The sequence below is a fragment of the Thermobia domestica genome, chromosome 4 (assembly GCF_964235325.1).
Source record: "Thermobia domestica chromosome 4, izTheDome1.hap1.1, whole genome shotgun sequence".
Lineage (NCBI taxonomy): Eukaryota > Metazoa > Arthropoda > Insecta > Zygentoma > Lepismatidae > Thermobia > Thermobia domestica.
In genome coordinates, this window is record NC_137457.1 from 247,317,969 (window position 1) to 247,342,318 (window position 24,350).

Sequence of the window (24,350 nt, forward strand, 5' to 3'; positions counted from 1 at the left end):
CTAGTTCATTGTTCATTGTTGCACAAACGAAAATTTGTGTTGCACATTTGTGCACAAACGATGCACAAACGATTGACACCATTTTCGACCAATTTTGACAAGGTGGAAGGCTACCGTTTAGACAGCCCCACTTTGTTTTCGCTCTAGCTCATTGTTTATTATTGCACAAACGAAAATTTGTGTTGCACATTTCTGCAGAAACGATGCAGAAACGATGAAAACAATTTTCGACTAATTTTGACAAGGTGGGGGCTACCGTTATACAGCCCTCACCCTGTTTTCGCTCTAGCTCATTGTTCATTGTTGCACAAACGAAAATTTGTGTTGCACATTTTTGCACAAACGATGCACAAACGATTGACACCATTTTCGACTAATTCTGACAAGGTGGGGGGCTACCGTTTAGACAGCCTTCACTTTGTTTTCGCTCTAACTCATTGTTCATTGTTGCACAAACGAAAATTTGTGTTGCAGATTTCTGCACGAATAATGCACAAACGATTGACACCACTTTCGACATATTTTGACAAGGTGGGGACTACCGTTTAGACCGCCCCTACTTATTTTTCGCTCTAGCTCATTGTTTAGTGTTGTACAAACGAAAATTTGTGTTGTACATTTCTTCAGAAACGATTGACACCATTTTCGAGCAATTTTGAGAAGGTGGAGGAGCTACCGTTTAGACAGCCCCCACTTTGTTTTCGCTCTAGCTCATTGTTCATTGTTTCACAAACGAAAGTTTGTGTTGCACATTTCCGCACAAATGATGCACAAACGACTGACACCATCTTCGACCAATTTCGGCAAGGTGGGTGTTACCGTTAGGCAGCCCCCACTTTGTTTTCGCTCTAGCTCACTATTCATTGTTGCACAAACGAAAATTTGTATCGCACATTTCTGCACAAACGATGCACAAACGATTGACACCATTTTCGACCAATTTTGACAAGGTGGGGGGCTACCGTTTAGACAGCCCTCACATTGTTTTCGCTCTAACTCATTGTTCATTGTTGCACAAACGAAAATTTGTGTTGCACATTTCTGCACAAACGATGCACAAACGATTGACACAATTTTCGACCAATTTTGACAAGGTGGGGGTCTACCGTTTAGACAGCCTCCACTTTGTTTTCGCTCTAGCTCATTGTTCATTGTTGCACAAACGAAAATTTTTGTTGCATATTTCTGCACGAACGATTAAAATTATTTTCGACTAATTTTGACAAGGTGGGTGCTACCGTTTAGACAGCCCCCACTTTCTTTTCGCTATAGCTCATTGTTCATTGTTGCACAAACCTAAGTTTGTGTTGCACATTTCTGCACAAACGATGCACAAACGATTGACACCATTGTCAACCAATTTTTACAAGTTGGGGCGCTACCGTTTAGACAGCACCCACTTTCTTTTCGCTCAAGCTCATTGTTCATTGTTGCACAAACGAAATTTTGAGTTGCATATTTCTGCACAAACGATGCACAAATGTTTGACACGATTTTCGACCAATTTTGACAAGGTGGGGGCTACCGTTTAGACAGCTCCCACTTTGTTTTCGCTCTAGCTCATTGTTCATTGTTGCACAAACGAAAATTTGTGTTGCACATTTCTGCACAAACGATGCACAAACGATTAAGATTATTTTCGACTAATTTTGAGAAGGTGGGGGGCTACCGTTTAGAGAGCCCTCACTTTGTTTTCGCTCTAACTCATTGTTCAATGTTGCACAAACGAAAATTTGTGTTGCACATTCGTGCTCAAACGATGCACAAACGATTGACACCATTTTCGACCATTTTTGACAAGGTGGGGGGCTACCGTTTAGACAGCCCTCACTTTGTTTTCAATCTAGCTCATTGTTCATTGTTGCACAAACGAAAATTTGTGTTGCAGATTTCTGCACGAATGATGCACAAACAATTGACACCACTTTCGACATATTTTGACAAGGTGGGGGCTACCGTTTAGACCACCCCTACTTATTTTTCGCTGTAGCTCATTGTTTAGTGTTGTACAAACGAAAATTTGTGTTGTACATTTCTTCAGAAACGATTGACACCATTTTCGAGCAATTTTGAGAAGGTGGAGGAGCTACCGTTTAGACAGCCCCCACTTTGTTTTCGCTCTAGCTCATTGTTCATTGTTTCACAAACGAAAGTTTGTGTTGCACATTTCTGCACAAATGATGCACAAACGACTGACACCATCTTCGACCAATTTCGGCAAGGTGGGTGTTACCGTTAGGCAGCCCCCACTTTGTTTTCGCTCTAGCTCACTATTCATTGTTGCACAAACGAAAATTTGTATCGCACATTTCTGCACAAACGATGCACAAACGATTGACACCATTTTCGACCAATTTTGACAAGGTGGGGGCTACCGTTTAGACAGCCGCCCCACTTTGTTTTCGCTCTAGCTCATTGTTCATTGTTGCACAAACGAATATTTGTGTTGCACATTTCTGCACAAACGATGCACAAACGATTAACACTATTTTCGACTAATTTTGACATGGTGGGGGTTACCGTTATACAGCCCCCACTTTGTTTTCGCTCTAGCTCATTGTTCATTGTTGCACAAACGAAAATTTGTGTTGCACATTTCTGCGCGAATGATGCACAAACGATTGACACCACTTTCGACATATTTTGACAAGGTGCGGGGCTACCGATTATACCGCCCCTACTTATTTCCTCCTCTAGCTCATTGTTTAGTGTTATACAAACGAAAATTTGTGTTGCACATTTCTTCAAAAACGATTGACACCTTATTCGACCAATTTTGACAAGGTGGGGGTCTACCGTTTAGACAGCCTCCACTTTGTTTTCGCTCTAGCTCATTGTTCATTGTTGCACAAACGAAAATTTTTGTTGTACGTTTCTGCACAAACGATGCGCAAACGATTGACACCATTTTCGACCAATTTTGAGAAGGTGAAGGAGCTACCGTTTAGACAGCCCCCACTTTCTTTTCGCTCTAGCTCATTGTTCATTGTTGCACAAACGAAAGTTTGTGTTGCACATTTCTGCACAAACGATGCACAAACGTTTGACACAATTTTCGACCAATTTTGACAAGGTGGGGGTCTACCGATAAGACAGCCCTCACATTGTTTTCGCTCTACCTCATTGTTCATTGTTGCACAAACGAAAATTTGTGTTGCACATTTCTGCACAAACGATGCACAAACGATTGACACCATATTCGACCAATTTTGACAAGGTGGGGGTCTACCGTTTAACAAGCCTCCACTTTGTTTTCGCTCTAGCTCATTGTTCATTGTTGCACAAACGAAAATTTTTGTTGCATATTTCTGCACGAACGATTAAGATTATTTTCGACTAATGTTGACAAGGTGGGTGCTACCGTTTTGACAGCCCCCACTTTCTTTTCGCTATAGCTCATTGTTCATTGTTGCACAAACCTAAGTTTGTGTTGCACATTTCTGCACAAACGATGCACAAACGATTGACACCATTGTCAACCAATTTTGACAGTTGGGGGGCTACCGTTTAGACAGCACCCACTTTCTTTTCGCTCAAGCTCATTGTTCATTGTTGCACAAACGAAATTTTGTGTTGCATATTTCTTCACAAACGATGCACAAAGGTTTGACACGATTTTCGACCAATTTTGACAAGGTGGGGGCTACCGTTTAGACAGCTCCCACTTTGTTTTCGCTCTAGCTCATTGTTCATTGTTGCACAAACGAAAATTTGTGTTGCACATTTCTGCACAAACGATGCACAAACGATTAAGATTATTTTCGACTAATTTTGACAAGGTGGGGGGCTACCGTTTAGAGAGCCCTCACTTTGTTTTCGCTCTAACTCATTGTTCATTGTTGCACAAACGAAAATTTGTGTTACACATTTCTGCTCAAACGATGCACAAACGATTGACACCATTTTCGACCATTTTTGACAAGGTGGGGGGCTACCGTTTAGACAGCCCTCACTTTGTTTTCAATCTAGCTCATTGTTCATTGTTGCACAAACGAAAATTTGTGTTGCACATTTCTGCACAAACGATGCACAAACGATTAAGATTATTTTCGACTAATTTTGACAAGGTGGGGGGCTACCGTTTAGACAGCCCCCACCTTGTTTTCGCTCTAGCTCATTGTTCATTGTTGCACAAACGAAAGTTTGTGTTGCACATTTCTGCACAAATGATGCACAAACGACTGACACCATCTTCGACCAATTACGGCAAGGTGGGTGCTACCGTTTAGACAGCCCCCACTTTCTTTTCGCTCTAGCTCACTATTCATTGTAGCACAAACGAAAATTTGTGTCGCATATTTCTGCACAAACGATGCACAAACGATTGACACCATTTTCGCCCAATTTTGACAAGGTGGGGGCTACCGTTTAGACAGCCCCCCCACTTTGTTTTCGCTCTAGCTCATTGTTCATTGTTGCACAAACCAAAATTTGTGTTGCACATTTCCGCAGAAACGATGCACAAACGATTAACACTATTTTCCGCTAATTTTGACAAGGTGGAGGCTACCGTTATACAGCCCCCACTTTGTTTTCGAACTAGCTCATTGTTCATTGTTGCACAAACGAAAATTTGTGTTGCACATTTCTGCGCGAATGATGCACAAACAATTGACTCCACTTTCGACATATTTTGACAAGGTGGGGGCTACCGATTATACCGCCCCTACTCATTTCCTCCTCTAGCTCATTGTTTAGTGTTGTACAAACGAAAATTTGTGTTGCACATTTCTTCAAAAACGATTGACACCATTGTCGACCAATTTTGAGAAGGTGAAGGAGCTACCGTTTAGACAGCCCCCACTTTGTTTTCGCTCTAGCTCATTGTTCATTGTTGCACAAACGAAAGTTTGTGTTGCATACTTCTGCACAAACGATGCACAAACGTTTGACACAATTTTCGACCAATTTTGACAAGGTGGGGGGCTACCGTTTAGACAGCCCCCACTTTGTATTCGCTCTAGTTCATTGTTCATTTTTGCACAAACGAAAATTTGTGTTGCACATTTGTGCACAAACGATGCACAAACGATTGACACCATTTTCGACCAATTTTGACAAGGTGGAAGGCTACCGTTTAGACAGTCCCACTTTGTTTTCGCTCTAGCTCATTGTTTTTATTTTTGCACAAACGAAAATTTGTTTTGCACATTTCTGCACAAACGATGCAGAAACGATGAACACTATTTTCGACTAATTTTGACAAGGTGGGGGCTACCGTTTAGACAGCCCCCACCCTGTTTTCGCTCTAGCTCATTGTTCATTTGGTCACAAACGAAAATTTGTGTTGCACATTTTTGCACAAGCGATGCACAAACGATTGACACCATTTTCGACTAATTCTGACAAGGTGGGGGGCTACCGTTTAGAGAGCCCTCACTTTGTTTTCGCTCTAACTCATTGTTCATTGTTGCACAAACGAAAATTTGTGTTGCAGATTTCTGCACGAATAATGCACAAACGATTGACACCACTTTCGACATATTTTGACAAGGTGGGGGCTACCGTTTAGACCGCCCCTACTTATTTTTCGCTCTAGCTCATTGTTTAGTGTTGTACAAACGAAAATTTGTGTTGTACATTTCTTCAGAAACGATTGACACCATTTTCGAGGAATTTTGAGAAGGTGGAGGAGCTACCGTTTAGACAGCCCCCACTTTGTTTTCGCTCTAGCTCATTGTTCATTGTTTCACAAACGAAAGTTTGTGTTGCACATTTCTGCACAACTGATGCACAAACGACTGACACCATCTTCGACCAATTTCGGCAAGGTGGGTGCTACAGTTAGGCAGCCCCCACTTTGTTTTGGCTCTAGCTCACTATTCATTGTAGCACAAACGAAAATTTTATCGCACATTTCTGCACAAACGATGCACAAACGATTAACACTATTTTCGACTAATTTTGACATGGTGGGGGCTACCGTTATACAGCCCCCACTTTGTTTTCGAACTAGCTCATTGTTCATTGTTGCTCAAACGAAAATTTGTGTTGCACATTTCTGCACAAACGATGCACAAACGATTGACACCATTTTTGATCAGTTTTACAAGGTGGGGAGAGGCTACCGTTTAGACAGCCCCCACATTGTTTCGCTCTAGCTCATTGTTCATTGTTGGACAAAAGAAAATTTGTGTTGCGCATTTCTGCAGAAACGATACACAAACGTTTGACACAATTTTAGACCAATTTTGACAAGGTGGGTCTACCGTTTAGACAGCCCCCGCTTTGTTTTCGCTCTAGCTCATTGTTCATTGTTGCACAAACGAAAATTTTGTTGCATATTTCTGCACAAACGATTAACACTATTTTCGTCCAATTTTGACAAGGAGGGGGCTACTGTTATACAGGCCCCACTTTGCTTTCGAACTAGCTCATTGTTCGTTGTTGCACAAACGAAAATTTGTGTTGCACATTTCTACCACAAACGATGCACAAACGATTGACACCATTTTCGACCAATTTTGACAAGGTGGGGGGGCTACCGTTTAGACAGCCCCCATTTTGTTTTCGCTCTAGCTCATTGTTCATTGTTGCACAAACGAAAATTTTTTTTGCACATTTCTGCACAAACGATGCACAAACGATTGACACCACTTTTGACCAATTTTGACAAGGTGGGGGGGCTACTGTTTAGACAGCCCCTTACTTTGTTTTCAATCTAGCTCATTGTTCATTGTTGCACAAACGAAAATTTGTGTTGCACATTTCTGCGCGAATGATGCACAAACGATTGACACCACTTTCGACATATTTTGACAAGGTGGGGGGCTACCGATTATACCGCCCCTACTTATTTCCTCCTCTAGCTCATTGTTTAGTGTTATACAAACGAAAATTTGTGTTGCACAATTCTTCAAAAACGATTGACACCATTGTCGACCAATTTTGAGAAGGTGAAGGAGCTACCGTTTAGACAGCCCCCACTTTGTTTTCGCTCTAGCTCATTGTTCATTGTTGCACAAACGAAAGTTTGTGTTGCACATTTCTGCACAAACGATGCACAAACGATTGACACCATTTTCGACCATTTTTGACAAGGTGGTGGGCTACCGATTATACCCATCCTACTTATTTCCTCCTCTAGCTCATTGTTTAGTGTTATACAAACGAAAATTTGTGTTGCACAATTCTTCAAAAACGATTGACACGATTTTGACAAGGTGGGGGCTACCGTTTAGACAGCTCCCACTTTGTTTTCACTCTAGCTCATTGTTCATTGTTGCACAAACGAAAATTTGTGTTGCACATTTCTGCACAAACGATTAAGATTATTTTCGACTAATTTTGACAAGGTGGGGGCTACCGTTTAGACAGCCCTCACTTTGTTTTCGCTCTAGTTCATTGTTCATTTTTGCACAAATGAAAATTTGTGTTGCACATTTGTGCACAAACGATGCAGAAACGATTGACACCATTTTCGACCAATTTTGACAAGGTGGGGGGCTACCGTTTAGACAGCCCCCACTTTGTTTTCGCTCTAGTTCATTGTTCATTTTTGCACAAACGAAAATTTGTGTTGCACATTTGTGCACAAACGATGCACAAACGATTGACACCATTTTCGACCAATTTTGACAAGGTGGAAGGCTACCGTTTAGACAGCCCCACTTTGTTTTCGCTCTAGCTCATTTTTTATTTTTGCACAAACGAAAATTTGTGTTGCACATTTCTGCACAAACGATGCAGAAACGATGAACACTATTTTCGACTAATTTTGACAAGGTGGGGGCTACCGTTTAGACAGCCCCCACTTTGTTTTCGCTCTTGCTCATTGTTCATTGTTGCACAAACGAAAATTTGTGTTGCACATTTCTGCACAAACGATTCACAAACGATTGACACCATTTTCGACCAATTTTGACAAGGTGGGTGCTACCGTTTAGACAGCCCCCACTTTGTTTTCGCTCTAGCTCATTGTTTATTGTTGCACAAACGAAAATTTTTGTTGCAAATTTTTGCACGAATGATTAAGATTATTTTCGACTAATTTTGACAAGGTGGGTGCTAGCGTTTAGACAGCCCCACTTTGTTTTCGCTCTAGCTCATTTTTTATTTTTGCACAAACGAAAATTTGTGTTGCACATTTCTGCACAAACGATGCAGAAACGATGAACACTATTTTCGACTAATTTTGACAAGGTGGGGGCTACCGTTTAGACAGCCCCCACTTTGTTTTCGCTCTTGCTCATTGTTCATTGTTGCACAAACCTAAGTTTGTGTTGCACATTTCTGCACAAACGATGCACAAATGATTGACACCATTTTCGACCAATTTTGACAAGGTAGGGGGCTACCGTTTAGACAGCACCCACTTTGTTTTCGCTCTAGCTCATTGTTCATTGTCGCACAAACGAAATTTTGTGTTGCACATTTCTGCACAAACGATGCACAAACGTTTGACACGATTTTCGACCAATTTTGACGAGGTGGGGGCTACCGTTTAGAGAGCTCCCACTTTGTTTTCACTCTAGCTCATTGTTCATTGTTGCCCAAACGAAAATTTGTGTTGCACATTTCTGCACAAACGATGCACAAACGATTAAGATTATTTTCGACTAATTTTGACAAGGTGGGGGCTACCTTTTAGACAGCCCCCAGCCTGTTTTCGCTCTAGCTCATTGTTCATTGTTGCACAAACGAAAATTTGTGTTGCAGATTTCTGCACGAATGATGCACAAACGATTGACACCACTTTCGACATATTTTTACAAGGTGGGGGCTACCGTTTAGACCGCTCCTACTTATTTTTCGCTCTAGCTCATTGTTTAGTATTGTACAAACGAAAATTTGTGTTGTACATTTCTTCAGAAACCATTGACACCATTTTCGACCAATTTTGAGAAGGTGGAGGAGCTACCGTTTAGACAGCCCCCACATTGTTTTCGCTCTAGCTCATTGTTCATTGTTGCACAAAAGAAAATTTGTGTTGCACATTTCTGCACAAACGATGCACAAACGTTTGACACAATTTTCGATTAATTTTGACAAGGTGGGGGGCTACGGTTTAGACAGCCCCCACTTTTTTTCGCTCTAGCTCATTGTTCATTGTTGCACAAACGAAAGTTTGTGTTGCACATTTCTGCACAAACGATGCACAAACGTTTGACACAATTTTCGACCAATTTTGACAAGGTGGGGGGCTACCGTTAGGCAGCCCTCACTTTTTTTCGCTCTAGTTCATTGTTCATTTTTGCACAAATGAAAATTTGTGTTGCACATTTGTGTACAAACGATGCACAAACGATTGACACCATTTTCGACCAATTTTGACAAGGTGGGGGGCTACCGTTTAGACAGCCCCCACTTTGTTTTCGCTCTAGTTCATTGTTCATTTTTGCACAAACGAAAATTTGTGTTGCACATTTGTGCACAAACGATGTACAAACGATTGACACCATTTTCGACCAATTTTGACAAGGTGGAAGGCTTCCGTTTAGACAGCCTCACTTTGTTTTCGGTCTAGCTCATTTTTTATTTTTGCACAAACGAAAATTTGTGTTGCACATTTCTGCACGAACGATGCAGAAACGATGAACACTATTTTCGACTAATTTCGACAAGGTGGGGGCTACCGTTTAGACAGCCCCCCCTTTTTTTCGCTCTAGCTCATTGTTCATTGTTGCACAAACGAAAATTTGTGTTGCACATTTCTGCACAAACGATTCACAAACGATTGACACCATTTTCGACCAATTTTGACAAGGTGGGTGCTACCGTTTAGACAGCCCCCACTTTGTTTTCGCTATAGCTCATTGTTTATTGTTGCACAAACGAAAATTTTTGTTGCAAATTTCTGCACGAACGATTAAGATTATTTTCGACTAATTTTGACAAGGTGGGTGCTACCGTTTAGACTGCCCCCACTTTCTTTTCGCTATAGCTCATTGTTCATTGTTGCACAAACCTAAGTTTGTGTTGCACATTTCTGCACAAACGATGCACAAATGATTGACACCATTTTCGACCAATTTTGACAAGGTAGGGGGCTACCGTTTAGACAGCACTCACTTTGTTTTCGCTCTAGCTCATTGTTCATTGTCGCACAAACGAAATTTTGTGTTGCACATTTCTGCACAAACGATGCACAAACGTTCGACACGATTTTCGACCAATTTTGACAAGGTGGGGGCTACCGTTTAGACAGCTCCCACTTTGTTTTCACTCTAGCTCATTGTTCATTGTTGCACAAACGAAAATTTGTGTTGCACATTTCTGCACAAACGATGCACAAACGATTGACACCACTTTTGACCAATTTTGACAAGGTGGGGGGGCTACTGTTTAGACAGCCCCTTACTTTGTTTTCAATCTAGCTCATTGTTCATTGTTGCACAAACGAAAATTTGTGTTGCACATTTCTGCGCGAATGATGCACAAACGATTGACACCACTTTCGACATATTTTGACAAGGTGGGGGGCTACCGATTATACCGCCCCTACTTATTTCCTCCTCTAGCTCATTGTTTAGTGTTATACAAACGAAAATTTGTGTTGCACAATTCTTCAAAAACGATTGACACCATTGTCGACCAATTTTGAGAAGGTGAAGGAGCTACCGTTTAGACAGCCCCCACTTTGTTTTCGCTCTAGCTCATTGTTCATTGTTGCACAAACGAAAGTTTGTGTTGCACATTTCTGCACAAACGATGCACAAACGATTGACACCATTTTCGACCATTTTTGACAAGGTGGTGGGCTACTGATTATACCGCCCCTACTTATTTCCTCCTCTAGCTCATTGTTTAGTGTTATACAAACGAAAATTTGTGTTGCACAATTCTTCAAAAACGATTGACACGATTTTGACAAGGTGGGGGCTACCGTTTAGACAGCTCCCACTTTGTTTTCACTCTAGCTCATTGTTCATTGTTGCACAAACGAAAATTTGTGTTGCACATTTCTGCACAAACGATTAAGATTATTTTCGACTAATTTTGACAAGGTGGGGGCTACCGTTTAGACAGCCCTCACTTTGTTTTCGCTCTAGTTCATTGTTCATTTTTGCACAAATGAAAATTTGTGTTGCACATTTGTGTACAAACGATGCACAAACGATTGACACCATTTTCGACCAATTTTGACAAGGTGGGGGGCTACCGTTTAGACAGCCCCCACTTTGTTTTCACTCTAGTTCATTGTTCATTTTTGCACAAACGAAAATTTGTGTTGCACATTTGTGCACAAACGATGCACAAACGATTGACACCATTTTCGACCAATTTTGACAAGGTGGAAGGCTACCGTTTAGACAGCCCCACTTTGTTTTCGCTCTAGCTCATTTTTTATTTTTGCACAAACGAAAATTTGTGTTGCACATTTCTGCACAAACGATGCAGAAACGATGAACACTATTTTCGACTAATTTTGACAAGGTGGGGGCTACCGTTTAGACAGCCCCCACTTTGTTTTCGCTCTTGCTCATTGTTCATTGTTGCACAAACGAAAATTTGTGTTGCACATTTCTGCACAAACGATTCACAAACGATTGACACCATTTTCGACTAATTTTGACAAGGTGGGTGCTACCGTTTAGACAGCCCCCACTTTGTTTTCGCTCTAGCTCATTGTTTATTGTTGCACAAACGAAAATTTTTGTTGCAAATTTCTGCACGAACGATTAAGATTATTTTCGACCAATTTTGACAAGGTGGGTGCTAGCGTTTAGACAGCCCCACTTTGTTTTCGCTCTAGCTCATTTTTTATTTTTGCACAAACGAAAATTTGTGTTGCACATTTCTGCACAAACGATGCAGAAACGATGAACACTATTTTCGACTAATTTTGACAAGGTGGGTGCTACCGTTTAGACAGCCCCCACTTTGTTTTCGCTCTTGCTCATTGTTCATTGTTGCACAAACCTAAGTTTGTGTTGCACATTTCTGCACAAACGATGCACAAATGATTGACACCATTTTCGACCAATTTTGACAAGGTAGGGGGCTACCGTTTAGACAGCACCCACTTTGTTTTCGCTCTAGCTCATTGTTCATTGTCGCACAAACGAAATTTTGTGTTGCACATTTGTGCACAAACGATGCACAAACGTTTGACACGATTTTCGACCAATTTTGACAAGGTGGGTTCTACCGTTTAGACAGCTCCCACTTTGTTTTCACTCTAGCTCATTGTTCATTGTTGCACAAACGAAAATTTGTGTTGCACATTTCTGCACAAACGATGCACAAACGATTGACACCACTTTTGACCAATTTTGACAAGGTGGTGGGGCTACTGTTTAGACAGCCCCTTACTTTGTTTGCAATCTAGCTCATTGTTCATTGTTGCACAAACGAAAATTTGTGTTGCACATTTCTGCGCGAATGATGCACAAACGATTGACACCACTTTCGACATATTTTGACAAGGTGGGGGGCTACCGATTATACCGCCCCTACTTATTTCCTCCTCTAGCTCATTGTTTAGTGTTATACAAACGAAAATTTGTGTTGCACAATTCTTCAAAAACGATTGACACCATTGTCGACCAATTTTGAGAAGGTGAAGGAGCTACCGTTTAGACAGCCCCCACTTTGTTTTCGCTCTAGCTCATTGTTCATTGTTGCACAAACGAAAGTTTGTGTTGCACATTTCTGCACAAACGATGCACAAACGATTGACATAATTTTCGACCATTTTTGACAAGGTGGTGGGCTACCGATTATACCGCCCCTACTTATTTCCTCATCTAGCTCATTGTTTAGTGTTATACAAACGAAAATTTGTGTTGCACAATTCTTCAAAAACGATTGACACGATTTTGACAAGGTGGGGGCTACCGTTTAGACAGCTCCCACTTTGTTTTCACTCTAGCTCATTGTTCATTGTTGCACAAACGAAAATTTGTGTTGCACATTTCTGCACAAACGATTAAGATTATTTTCGACTAATTTTGACAAGGTGGGGGCTACCGTTTAGACAGCCCTCACTTTGTTTTCTCTCTAGTTCATTGTTCATTTTTGCACAAATGAAAATTTGTGTTGCACATTTGTGCACAAACGATGCACAAACGATTGACACCATTTTCGACCAATTTTGACAAGGTGGGGGGCTACCGTTTAGACAGCCCCCACTTTGTTTTCGCTCTAGTTCATTGTTCATTTTTGCACAAACGAAAATTTGTGTTGCACATTTGTGCACAAACGATGCACAAACGATTGACACCATTTTCGACCAATTTTGACAAGGTGGAAGGCTACCGTTTAGACAGCCCCACTTTGTTTTCGCTCTAGCTCATTTTTTATTTTTGCACAAACGAAAATTTGTGTTGCACATTTCTGCACAAACGATGCAGAAACGATGAACACTATTTTCGACTAATTTTGACAAGGTGGGGGCTACCGTTTAGACAGCCCCCACTTTGTTTTCGCTCTTGCTCATTGTTCATTGTTGCACAAACGAAAATTTGTGTTGCACATTTCTGCACAAACGATTCACAAACGATTGACACCATTTTCGACCAATTTTGACAAGGTGGGTGCTACCGTTTAGACAGCCCCCACTTTGTTTTCGCTCTAGCTCATTGTTTATTGTTGCACAAACGAAAATTTTTGTTGCAAATTTCTGCACGAACGATTAAGATTATTTTCGACCAATTTTGACAAGGTGGGTGCTAGCGTTTAGACAGCCCCACTTTGTTTTCGCTCTAGCTCATTTTTTATTTTTGCACAAACGAAAATTTGTGTTGCACATTTCTGCACAAACGATGCAGAAACGATGAACACTATTTTCGACTAATTTTGACAAGGTGGGGGCTACCGTTTAGACAGCCCCCACTTTGTTTTCGCTCTTGCTCATTGTTCATTGTTGCACAAACCTAAGTTTGTGTTGCACATTTCTGCACAAACGATGCACAAATGATTGACACCATTTTCGACCAATTTTGACAAGGTAGGGGGCTACCGTTTAGACAGCACCCACTTTGTTTTCGCTCTAGCTCATTGTTCATTGTCGCACAAACGAAATTTTGTGTTGCACATTTCTGCACAAACGATGCACAAACGTTTGACACCATTTTCGACCAATTTTGACAAGGTAGGGGGCTACCGTTTAGACAGCACCCACTTTGTTTTCGCTCTAGCTCATTGTTCATTGTTGCACAAACGAAAATTTGTGTTGCACATTTCTGCACAAACGATGCACAAACGATTAAGATTATTTTCGACTAATTTTGACAAGGTGGGGGCTACCTTTTAGACAGCCCCCAGCCTGTTTTCGCTCTAGCTCATTGTTCATTGTTGCACAAACGAAAATTTGTGTTGCAGATTTCTGCACGAATGATGCACAAACGATTGACACAACTTTCGACATATTTTGACAAGGTGGGGGTTACCGTTTAGACCGCTCCTACTTATTTTTCGCTCTAGCTCATTGTTTAGTATTGTACAATCGAAAATTTGTGTTGTACATTTCTTCAGAAACCATTGACACCATTTTCGACCAATTTTGAGAAGGTGGAGGAGCTACCGTTTAGACAGCCCCCACTTTGTTTTCGCTCTAGCTCATTGTTCATTGTTGCACAAACGAAAATTTGTGTTGCACATTTCTGCACAAACGATGCACAAACGTTTGACACCATTGTCGACCAATTTTGACAAGGTGGGGGATGACGTTTAGACAGCTCCCAGTTTGTTTTCGCTCTAGCTCATTGTTCGTTGTTGCACAAACGAAAATTTTTTGTTGCACATTTCTGCACAAACGATGCACAAACGTTTGACACAATTTTCGATTAATTTTGACAAGGTGGGGGGGCTACGGTTTAGACAGCCCCCACTTTGTTTTCGCTCTAGCTCATTGTTCATTGTTGCTCAAACGAAAGTTTGTGTTGCACATTTCTGCACAAACGATGCACAAACGTTTGACACAATTTTCGACCAATTTTGACAAGGTGGGGGGCTACCGTTAGGCAGCCCTCACTTTTTTTCGCTCTAGTTCATTGTTCATTTTTGCACAAATGAAAATTTGTGTTGCACATTTGTGTACAAACGATGCACAAACGATTGACACCATTTTCGACCAATTTTGACAAGGTGGGGGGCTACCGTTTAGACAGCCCCCACTTTGTTTTCGCTCTAGTTCATTGTTTATTTTTGCACAAACGAAAAATTGTGTTGCACATTTGTGCACAAACGATGTACAAACGATTGACACCATTTTCGACCAATTTTGACAAGGTGGAAGGCTTCCGTTTAGACAGCCTCACTTTGTTTTCGCTCTAGCTCATTTTTTATTTTTGCACAAACGAAAATTTGTGTTGCACATTTCTGCACAAACGATGCAGAAACGATGAACACTATTTTCGACTAATTTTGACAAGGTGGGGGCTACCGTTTAGACAGCCCCCACTTTGTTTTCTCTCTAGCTCATTGTTCATTGTTGCACAAACGAAAATTTGTGTTGCACATTTCTGCACAAACGATTCACAAACGATTGACACCATTTTCGACCAATTTTGACAAGGTGGGTGCTACCGTTTAGACAGCCCCCACTTTGTTTTCGCTCTAGCTCATTGTTTATTGTTGCACAAACGAAAATTTTTGTTGCAAATTTCTGCACGAACGATTAAGATTATTTTCGACTAATTTTGACAAGGTGGGTGCTACCGTTTAGACTGCCCCCACTTTCTTTTCGCTATAGCTCATTGTTCATTGTTGCACAAACCTAAGTTTGTGTTGCACATTTCTGCACAAACGATGCACAAATGATTGACACCATTTTCGACCAATTTTGACAAGGTAGGGGGCTACCGTTTAGACAGCACTCACTTTGTTTTCGCTCTAGCTCATTGTTCATTGTCGCACAAACGAAATTTTGTGTTGCACATTTCTGCACAAACGATGCACAAACGTTTGACACGATTTTCGACCAATTTTGACAAGGTGGGGGCTACCGTTTAGACAGCTCCCACTTTGTTTTCGCTCTAGCTCATTGTTCATTGTTGCACAAACTAAAATTTGTGTTGCACATTTCTGCACAAACGATGCACAAACGATTAAGATTATTTTCGACTAATTTTTACAAGGTGGGGGCTACCTTTTAGACAGCCCCCAGCCTGTTTTCGCTCTAGCTCATTGTTCATTGTTGCACAAACGAAAATTTGTGTTGCAGATTTCTGCACGAATGATGCACAAACGATTGACACCACTTTCGACATATTTTGACAAGGTGGGGGCTACCGTTTAGACCGCCCCTACTTATTTTTCGCTCTAGCTCATTGTTTAGTATTGTACAAACGAAAATTTGTGTTGTTCATTTCTTCAGAAACCATTGACACCATTTTCGACCAATTTTGAGAAGGTGGAGGAGCTACCGTTTAGACAGCCCCCACTTTGTTTTCTCTCTAGCTCATTGTTCATTGTTGCACAAACGAAAATTTGTGTTGCACATTTCTGCACAAACGATGCACAAACGTTTGACACCATTGTCGACCAATTTTGACAAGGTGGGGGATGACGTTTAGACAGCTCCCACTTTGTTTTCGCTCTAGCTCATTGTTCGTTGTTGCACAAACGAAAATTTTTTGTTGCACATTTCTGCACAAACGATGCACAAACGTTTGACACAATTCTCGATTAATTTTGACAAGGTGGGGGGGCTACGGTTTAGACAGCCCCCACTTTGTTTTCGCTCTAGCTCATTATTCATTGTTGCACAAACGAAAATTTGTGTTGCACATTTCTGCGCAAACGATGCTCAAACGATTGACACCATTTTCGACTAATTCCGACAAGGTGTGGGGGGGCTAACGTTTTGACAGCGCCCAACTTTGTTTTCGCTCTAGCTCATTGTTTATTGTTGCACAAACGAAAGGTTGTGTTGCACATTTCTGCACAAACGATGCACAAACGATTGACACCATTTTCGACTAATTCTGACAAGGTAGGGGGGCCACCGTTTAGACAGCCCCCACTTTGTTTTCGCTCTAGCTCATTGTTCATTGTTGCACAAACGAAAATTTGTGTTGCGCATTTCTGCACAAACGATGCACAAACGATTGACACCATTTTCGACTAATTCCGACAAGGTGGGGGGGCTACCGTTTTGACAGCGCCCCACTTTGTATTCGCTCTAGCTCATTGTTCATTGTTGCACAAACGAATATTTGTGTTGCACATTTCTGCACAAACGATGCACAAACGATTGACACCATTTTTGACTAATTCTGACAAGGTGGGGGGGCTACCGTTTAGACAGCCCCCCACTTTGTTTTCGCTCTAGTTCATTGTTCATTGTTGCACGAACGAAAATTTGTGTTGCACATTTCTGCACAAACGATGCACAAACGATTGACACCATTTTCCACTAATTCAGACAAGGTGGGGGGCTACCGTTTAGACAGCCCCCCCACTTTGGTTTCGCTCTAGCTCATTGTTAATTGTTGCACAAACGAAAATTTGTGTTGCACATTTCTGCACAAACGATGCACAAACGATTGACACTATTTTCGTCCAATTTTGACAAGGTGGGGCTGTCTAAATGGACGTCCCTATTCACCACACTCGTATAAAATTTATCCACCTCCCGGTAAATGGCAACGTTGCTTTTGCATTTAACATTGGGTGCATAAAGAGTATACAACCCAAACAGCTAGTCCGATTTAAAAAATTCCTTCACTTTAGATTGAAAACATCATATTTGGAGACGGATTCCCCTCTTACATTTTGTTGTAACTCCGATAATAACAGAGTCATCCCATGTCAGGGGACTTTTAAGACACCTTGTATTGATTCTAAGGATACAAAAATGAAATCGAAAAGACAAGCTAATTACTTTTTGTAATTTAAAAGAAAAATAATTAACTTATAGATTAACTTTTGTAACAACACTTTCCTACGAAACTCATTTAGTAATTTCACAGAATACCTCCTACGTACCAAAATGAGGTCGAAATATTATTAAGAAAATAATAACAGGCTTGTAATTCCATTCTCTGTAGAAGTAAAATTTTTATCATGTATCTATGGCTCTCTGATTTTCATAACAAAGTAATGGTAAATCAAAATCATACTTTTTGGATCAATAGATGGAATATATCTAAATGAAAAAATTTATTGTATGCATTACTTCTGGAAATCCACATACAGCGTAGCCAAACCCAAACTACCACTTAACTCAGCACGATGCTTATTCTGTAGAAAATACTAAGACTCGATTAGGAGCCGTTGAAAAATTTTGTGGCCCCTGATGTGTGATCGAAAAACCGATTATTGGCCAAGATAGCAATCCTTTGATGCGTTTTTGATCATTACTAAAATTCTTGACCAAGATTACAATCTTTTGATTCATTTTTTTTAATCATTCGTAAAATTCTTGTTCATCTATGTTGATCAATTAATATTTCCTTAAATTTCCCAGACACCTCATGCATAGTGTTAGGGTAGTTTGTTAACGTACAGAGAATTAAAAACGCTGAATAGTGATAAGTTTGTTTACGATATATGATTGCATCACTGCTTCTTACCAGTAACTTCAAAGACCACTAATCCTATTCTGAAAACAAAAGACAGCTTTCGCATTCTTGTTTAATATTATATTGATATATCGTAACATTATTTTACATATTTCTGTTTGACTTAATTTGCTTTGGAAACAAATAAAACGCAGTTTAAACTTTCTGTGTTCAAAGCAATAATTTCAAATAAGAGTTTTCCTTGAAACGTCTTTGCTTCAAGCAAGTGCTTTTCAAATTTCTCGTCGAAATACTGTACATCCGCTACGAAGATGGAGTTAATATTTACTGAAAACTTGAGATAAACTCAGGGTAAAAGTTCTACTGTTAATAACATTTTTTGAAACTATTGACGTAGAATCTCTAGATCATATCCGCACAGTCTGTGAGAAATGAATTTGAACATTTCAATTCAATTATTTTACTCTGAAAAGGTAAAATAAAATATTCTAAATAATAAAAGGTAAAATAAAAATAGTCATAGCACTTACATATAGATAGAATATTGAATCATACGTTATCTCAATAATTTTAAATATTTAGATGTGATTGTGATAATCATACTAGGATAATAAAAACTAGATTCAGCTATTTTGCTTCTATAGGAAATTAGCTCTTACTAACATTCTAACTCATACTTCATTAATGCCATTTATTTGGATAAAGAAGAAAAAGTTTGTTTTGACTGCTTTCTTTAATATCCTATGCAAATGTTTGCAGAAAAGGAATGTACCTATTCAGTTACTTCATCATTATCCCTGTACCTAAAGATGTAAGTAGGGTATTATTTAACTATTCAAATTATTGGACACCTCCTCTAATGATACTTTTATTGGGTTTTAACTGCTTCTTTAGACTTTCCATAATATTTCGATAGGAATATCTTTCTCACCACTGTCGATTCCAGTGGTGTTGCGATGGTACAGCCTTATCCCCGGTTATTTTATGGACACCGAGACGTCATGAAAGCAGAACATAACCTGTTTCTTCTTTGATATTCCACTTATTATCACTAAATTAAATAATACTGTTTATTATTGTTGGAGAATTAGCTTAACACATGATCTGCTAGAAGAGACACCCCGATGTAAATTTTACTATAGGAACTTATCAATGGAAAAAGGGGAAATTTAAAATTTTTAAAATTCAATTTAAACAAAATAGATTATGCACTTAAGAAAGAATTAGTTCCCTTTTGCGTTTGCATTGTTTCTGTAGTAAATTATACATTAGTCACGTCAATTCGTAAAGGTATTGTAATATGTAACAGACAGTGTAAAATTGTATAACTGATATCTATTCTTTATATTATACAGGTATGGTGTTTTACTTGTTGCACCCCTTGTTTACGAATTCCATTATTTGTCTACGAAATTGATAACAACTTATGACAAATCTTTCATTGTGGGATGAAAGAATAGTCGTGCCATAACAAACAGTGAGATGGATCTTGCCTGGGAAGAGACAAGCCACAGTAAATATCGAAAATACTCATAAAACGTGAAGATTACAATTGTTAATTAGGATACTATACAATTATCATACATAGGATCACTCCTATTCTCCACATCTAGACTTTTGAATTAATAAGACTAATGACTTTCTCTATCGATATTTATGTCAATATGTTTTACAGATTTACATGATTTGTTCCTTATATATGTCAATAGCATTAACCATACTGAACTATCTAATGATCAACTCAGTAAGAAAATAGTTAAATATTTTAATGTATCCATATGTAAGTGTAGCTACCTATCTATGAGAATTATATTTATTTTGTGATTTATTGACCACCAGCTAAAACTTATATTTAGTAGAGTTCTTTCAAATGCACTACTTCTTAGTTTCTATATGTGCACCCAATTTCAACCCGACCAACTAAGCATTTTTGCTGCAAGGAAGTGCAATAGTTACGTCCGTCATTACCTGGGAAGATTATTCATGTTATCGAATGAATAAAAAAATAATTGCCAGGATTACTATATTCAACATATCTCGAGTTATTAAGTTGGGACTAAAATTTCAAATGCATATTGATTTCAGGATATTTATTGAAATTTATATTATTACCTACTAATTTATCGCCATATTTCATTGCTAGTTCGTAATTGAGGCCTATTCCGGAAGAAGGGCACATAGACCGTTTTCGTGAATGGAGAAAAAGAGCCTTAAAAATTTTATCAGAGTATATAACAATAACATAAGCTTGCAAATACCTATTACAGGCTTTCTTAATATAAAAGATGTAGTTGACTAATAAATAGCTTGTATTAAATGAAAAATATATACTATTTTATATATTTATAAACGTATTTGTATAAAATGTAATGTGCCCTTTTTTCGAAAATCCTTGTTGGTTGAAGAAATAGCACACTATTAACGCATCACAATAATGTCTTTATTCTAAATAAAGCAAATATAAGCTATTACCCAAGGCAATAGATGTGTTATGGATTTAGTAGTGTTCATACTCATTCAATATATATTCAATCCAGTTGCTGTCTTCAGCTGACAAGAACTTCATTGAAGACCGAACATCTTTCTATTTCTGTTCCCTCACTCCAACAAAAGGGACAGGCTTAGGGTCAATATCACTCAATTCTTCGATATTAGTTTTTGAAAGATAAGATGTTGGCATGTACGTAATAGAACACAGCAGAACGCCTGATACAGTGTACTTTATCATTACATATTGCATAATGATGTAGATTGAAGTTTTTGATGATGGGTTGGAACGAAAGAAAGGATCAAGAGCTGAGTCCCAGTCCTTAATCAAACCTTTATCCATTGTCAGTTCAAAAGGAGATGGATTTTGTCGACAGGTAACGATGGCTTCTAACCATGGCTTAGCAGATCCGATTCGCTCCAAGTCTTTTATTTTGTTGCGAACAAACCCGAAGTTGCGGTTGCACTGTCTAAACGAGTGTCCACGCACAGGATATAAACAAATTATTTTTACTTTATGAACTTTAGCGAACCAAGAACAACATTTTGTTATTGTAGTGTTTGTTTTGTCCACCTGTAGCATCTGACAACAATACTACTGTTCTTAGTTCTGAAACTTGCTGAGGTTCTTTTTTAAAGTCAAATAAGAAAGAAGCTACCGCTGCTAGGGTCTGAAGTCAGCTGTGCGCCAAAACAGTAGTGCAAAGGCTTACAAAAAGAATATCGCCAGTCTGCCAAAAATAAAGATATCGGGATGAAATTTTCACACCACCTACAGTATAACATGGCGGTTCGTTTTCAATGATTTCCGGAAAAAGGGCACATAGGCCTATGTGCCCTTCTTCCGGAATAGGCCTCAATTGTTGATTTATTGATCTATGATAATTGCTATTTCTAACAATATAATTCATACGGAAACGTTGAAACCAACGTTAAAGATTAAAATATTTATTTCCTTATGACGTTTTACGAGGTAATACTTTAAAAGAATCATCCAATTTTCATGTTATTCATGATCAAATATATATTTATTAAATTACGTAAGATCCACAACATTCTTCCAAACCTTTCATATTAAACATATATTTATTAATTCACTGTCTTCACTGAAGAAAAAACATCATGAACAAATCGGTAGGATAATTTCAGTAAGTCATATATTCAAACTCGCATGTCATGCAATTAATTTATTTTGAGTTGTTAGTGAAGTCGTGGAAAATATTCACAATGGTTAATTCCACTTTTTACTCAATTTAAACCTGGATTTAAGTCAGACAGTTTGATTGAGATGTCAGTTAGTACAGTTTGCAATGATAATGGTAAAAGTTACCGACATTAACACCACAATATACTAGATTCATACTTTTCCAAGACGGTATGCACTTTTAGTACTTTGCACCTTGCGTATTATCATAATATGAATCTATTTTAGGGACCCTGAGAACATGAGAAACGTACCATCACCATCACTCGTCACCAACAAGCACTAAACTCCGAATTTCTGGTGTCAAGTGTTGACGTATTAATTAGACACTTTCACAATTACCTGTAATTTCGAATATCTATCCTGAACTGGAAACCAAACACTGAATTAACTAATCAAGTATTTAATACTAACAAAGGACCCTTTCCTACCTTTGTGTAGAATCTTAATTGTATTTCCGTCCGTTTTGTCTACGTTTGGCTTTTGTACTCCTGGTATTTTCGATTTTGTCCTGCACTGTTGTTTCCCATTCCATGGGAACTTCAGTGGTATCTTCCATTCGTCTGTCATCTGAAGTACTCTGATTTGCCTCCTTCTGCTGCTAAAATAACCAGAAATTGAAATGTAAATCAAAACTGAATCAATACCATCTTGGATCTTCAGCGGAAAAGATGAGGTCGCTGTCATATTTCAAAATGTTCTATACCAGCTATAACAATACACTCACTGTTTCTGAAGCCTCAAATAAGTCTATTGATAGACATGAAGACTATATTCAAGAGAAAAAATGCACTCTTTTTAACTCATGAATGTTCCCACTAAAGATTTAACATTATAAAGGGATTTGTACACATTTTGATATGGCAAAATTATGTATTAGATAATCACTGCTTATTAAACTTAGATAATTAAATTGTGATTATTCTGTACTGTTCCTAATTTTGTTTAAGAAAACATTCATTCCAACCGTTGGTTACCAAGACTTAAAAACCTAATTAACCAAATAATATTAATACTAATGTCATAAAAGTAGTAACGCCAACTTACCACCGACAGACAAGGAGGTAATAACATTTTAAAAGGATCTATTATAAGAGGCGTTTAATCGACAACACTAAAGTATTACTAAGTACTAAAGTTTTTGAAAAATAAAATATTTTGCATTAAATTAATACAACTTGTGATCAATAAATCCAGTGAATAATTTATATGATGTTATATTTGTAAGAAAGGTGGTACATATATGGGGTGAATGTGCCAGTACTCAGCCTCCTAACTCAAATTTTAAGTTTGAATGTCATTTTTGATTTTAATTTTGAACAGAATGAGACTTCTTCATGATATATGTATTCATTATTTAGTCTAGTTTACAATGAAAGGAATGTTTTTAATGTCATTTTTAGGATTTTAACGATATTTATAAATTTCCTAAAAATGCCGAAAAATACCAGTACTCAGCCACTACATTCTAGAACTCAGCCATTAACGAACCTAAAGTCAGCCAACAAAATTCGAAACTAATAATAAAAACAGATGTAATATCATGGAGCGTTTTTTATTTTGCTACATGACACTACAAATATAACAGATTACGTTATAATTGTTTAACAAAAAAAAAAAAATTATTTCTCGGAAAAACAGGAACAAATTTGTATTGAACGGACCCTTCGTTAAAATATAAGCAACCATGAAGCTAAAACATTTCAAATAGAACTAAAGTTGTTAGATCATAGCCAAATTTCATGACCAGTATATCACAATATTATTTGATCACTCCAGTTAAAAGTTAGAAAACGCAAAAAGAAAAAAAAAACTATCTTCAATTGCTATCTTCCGTTCTAAGATCTTGGCTATCATTATATTTCTCCATTCATCTGACGATATGGCACTTTGTAATTTATTTTGCTCCGTTTCCTCTCTGAAGTCTTCGCAATTGGTCCTGGCCAAAATAAATTATTTTCAAAATTTGGTGAGACTTGTCTACTGTTATTTAAACTCTTTTCGGGAGCTTTATCTATGACTGTGTTCTCAATATTAATGTTGGCGCTTTTAACTTGAAGTAATGTACCATCTTTCAAAACATCGTACCATCTTCCATTACATTATGGACCAATATTTCAGTACGATCTGCTTGACAAGGAAATAGAGAAGGAATCTGCGAGGAAATCAACTCGCAGATGAGCAGAGTTGAAATTCGACGCTGCTTTTCTTTGATGTTACTAACAGTTGATAAATTCCCCATTCTTTCA

At 38.6% G+C, this 24,350-nt stretch overlaps 1 protein-coding gene across 1 annotated transcript in view; it reads right to left on the reverse strand.

Annotated features, from left to right (window-relative positions):
• LOC145683957 (uncharacterized) overlaps nt 1-24,350 on the reverse strand; it is a 263,383-nt gene that overhangs the window by 95,811 nt on the left and 143,222 nt on the right. Inside the window, exon 10 of the mRNA XM_081755673.1 lies at nt 22,533-22,699. Coding sequence (XP_081611799.1) covers nt 22,547-22,699 — 153 coding nt within the window. The 3' untranslated portion in view covers nt 22,533-22,546. The remainder of the gene's footprint in view (nt 1-22,532; nt 22,700-24,350) is intronic.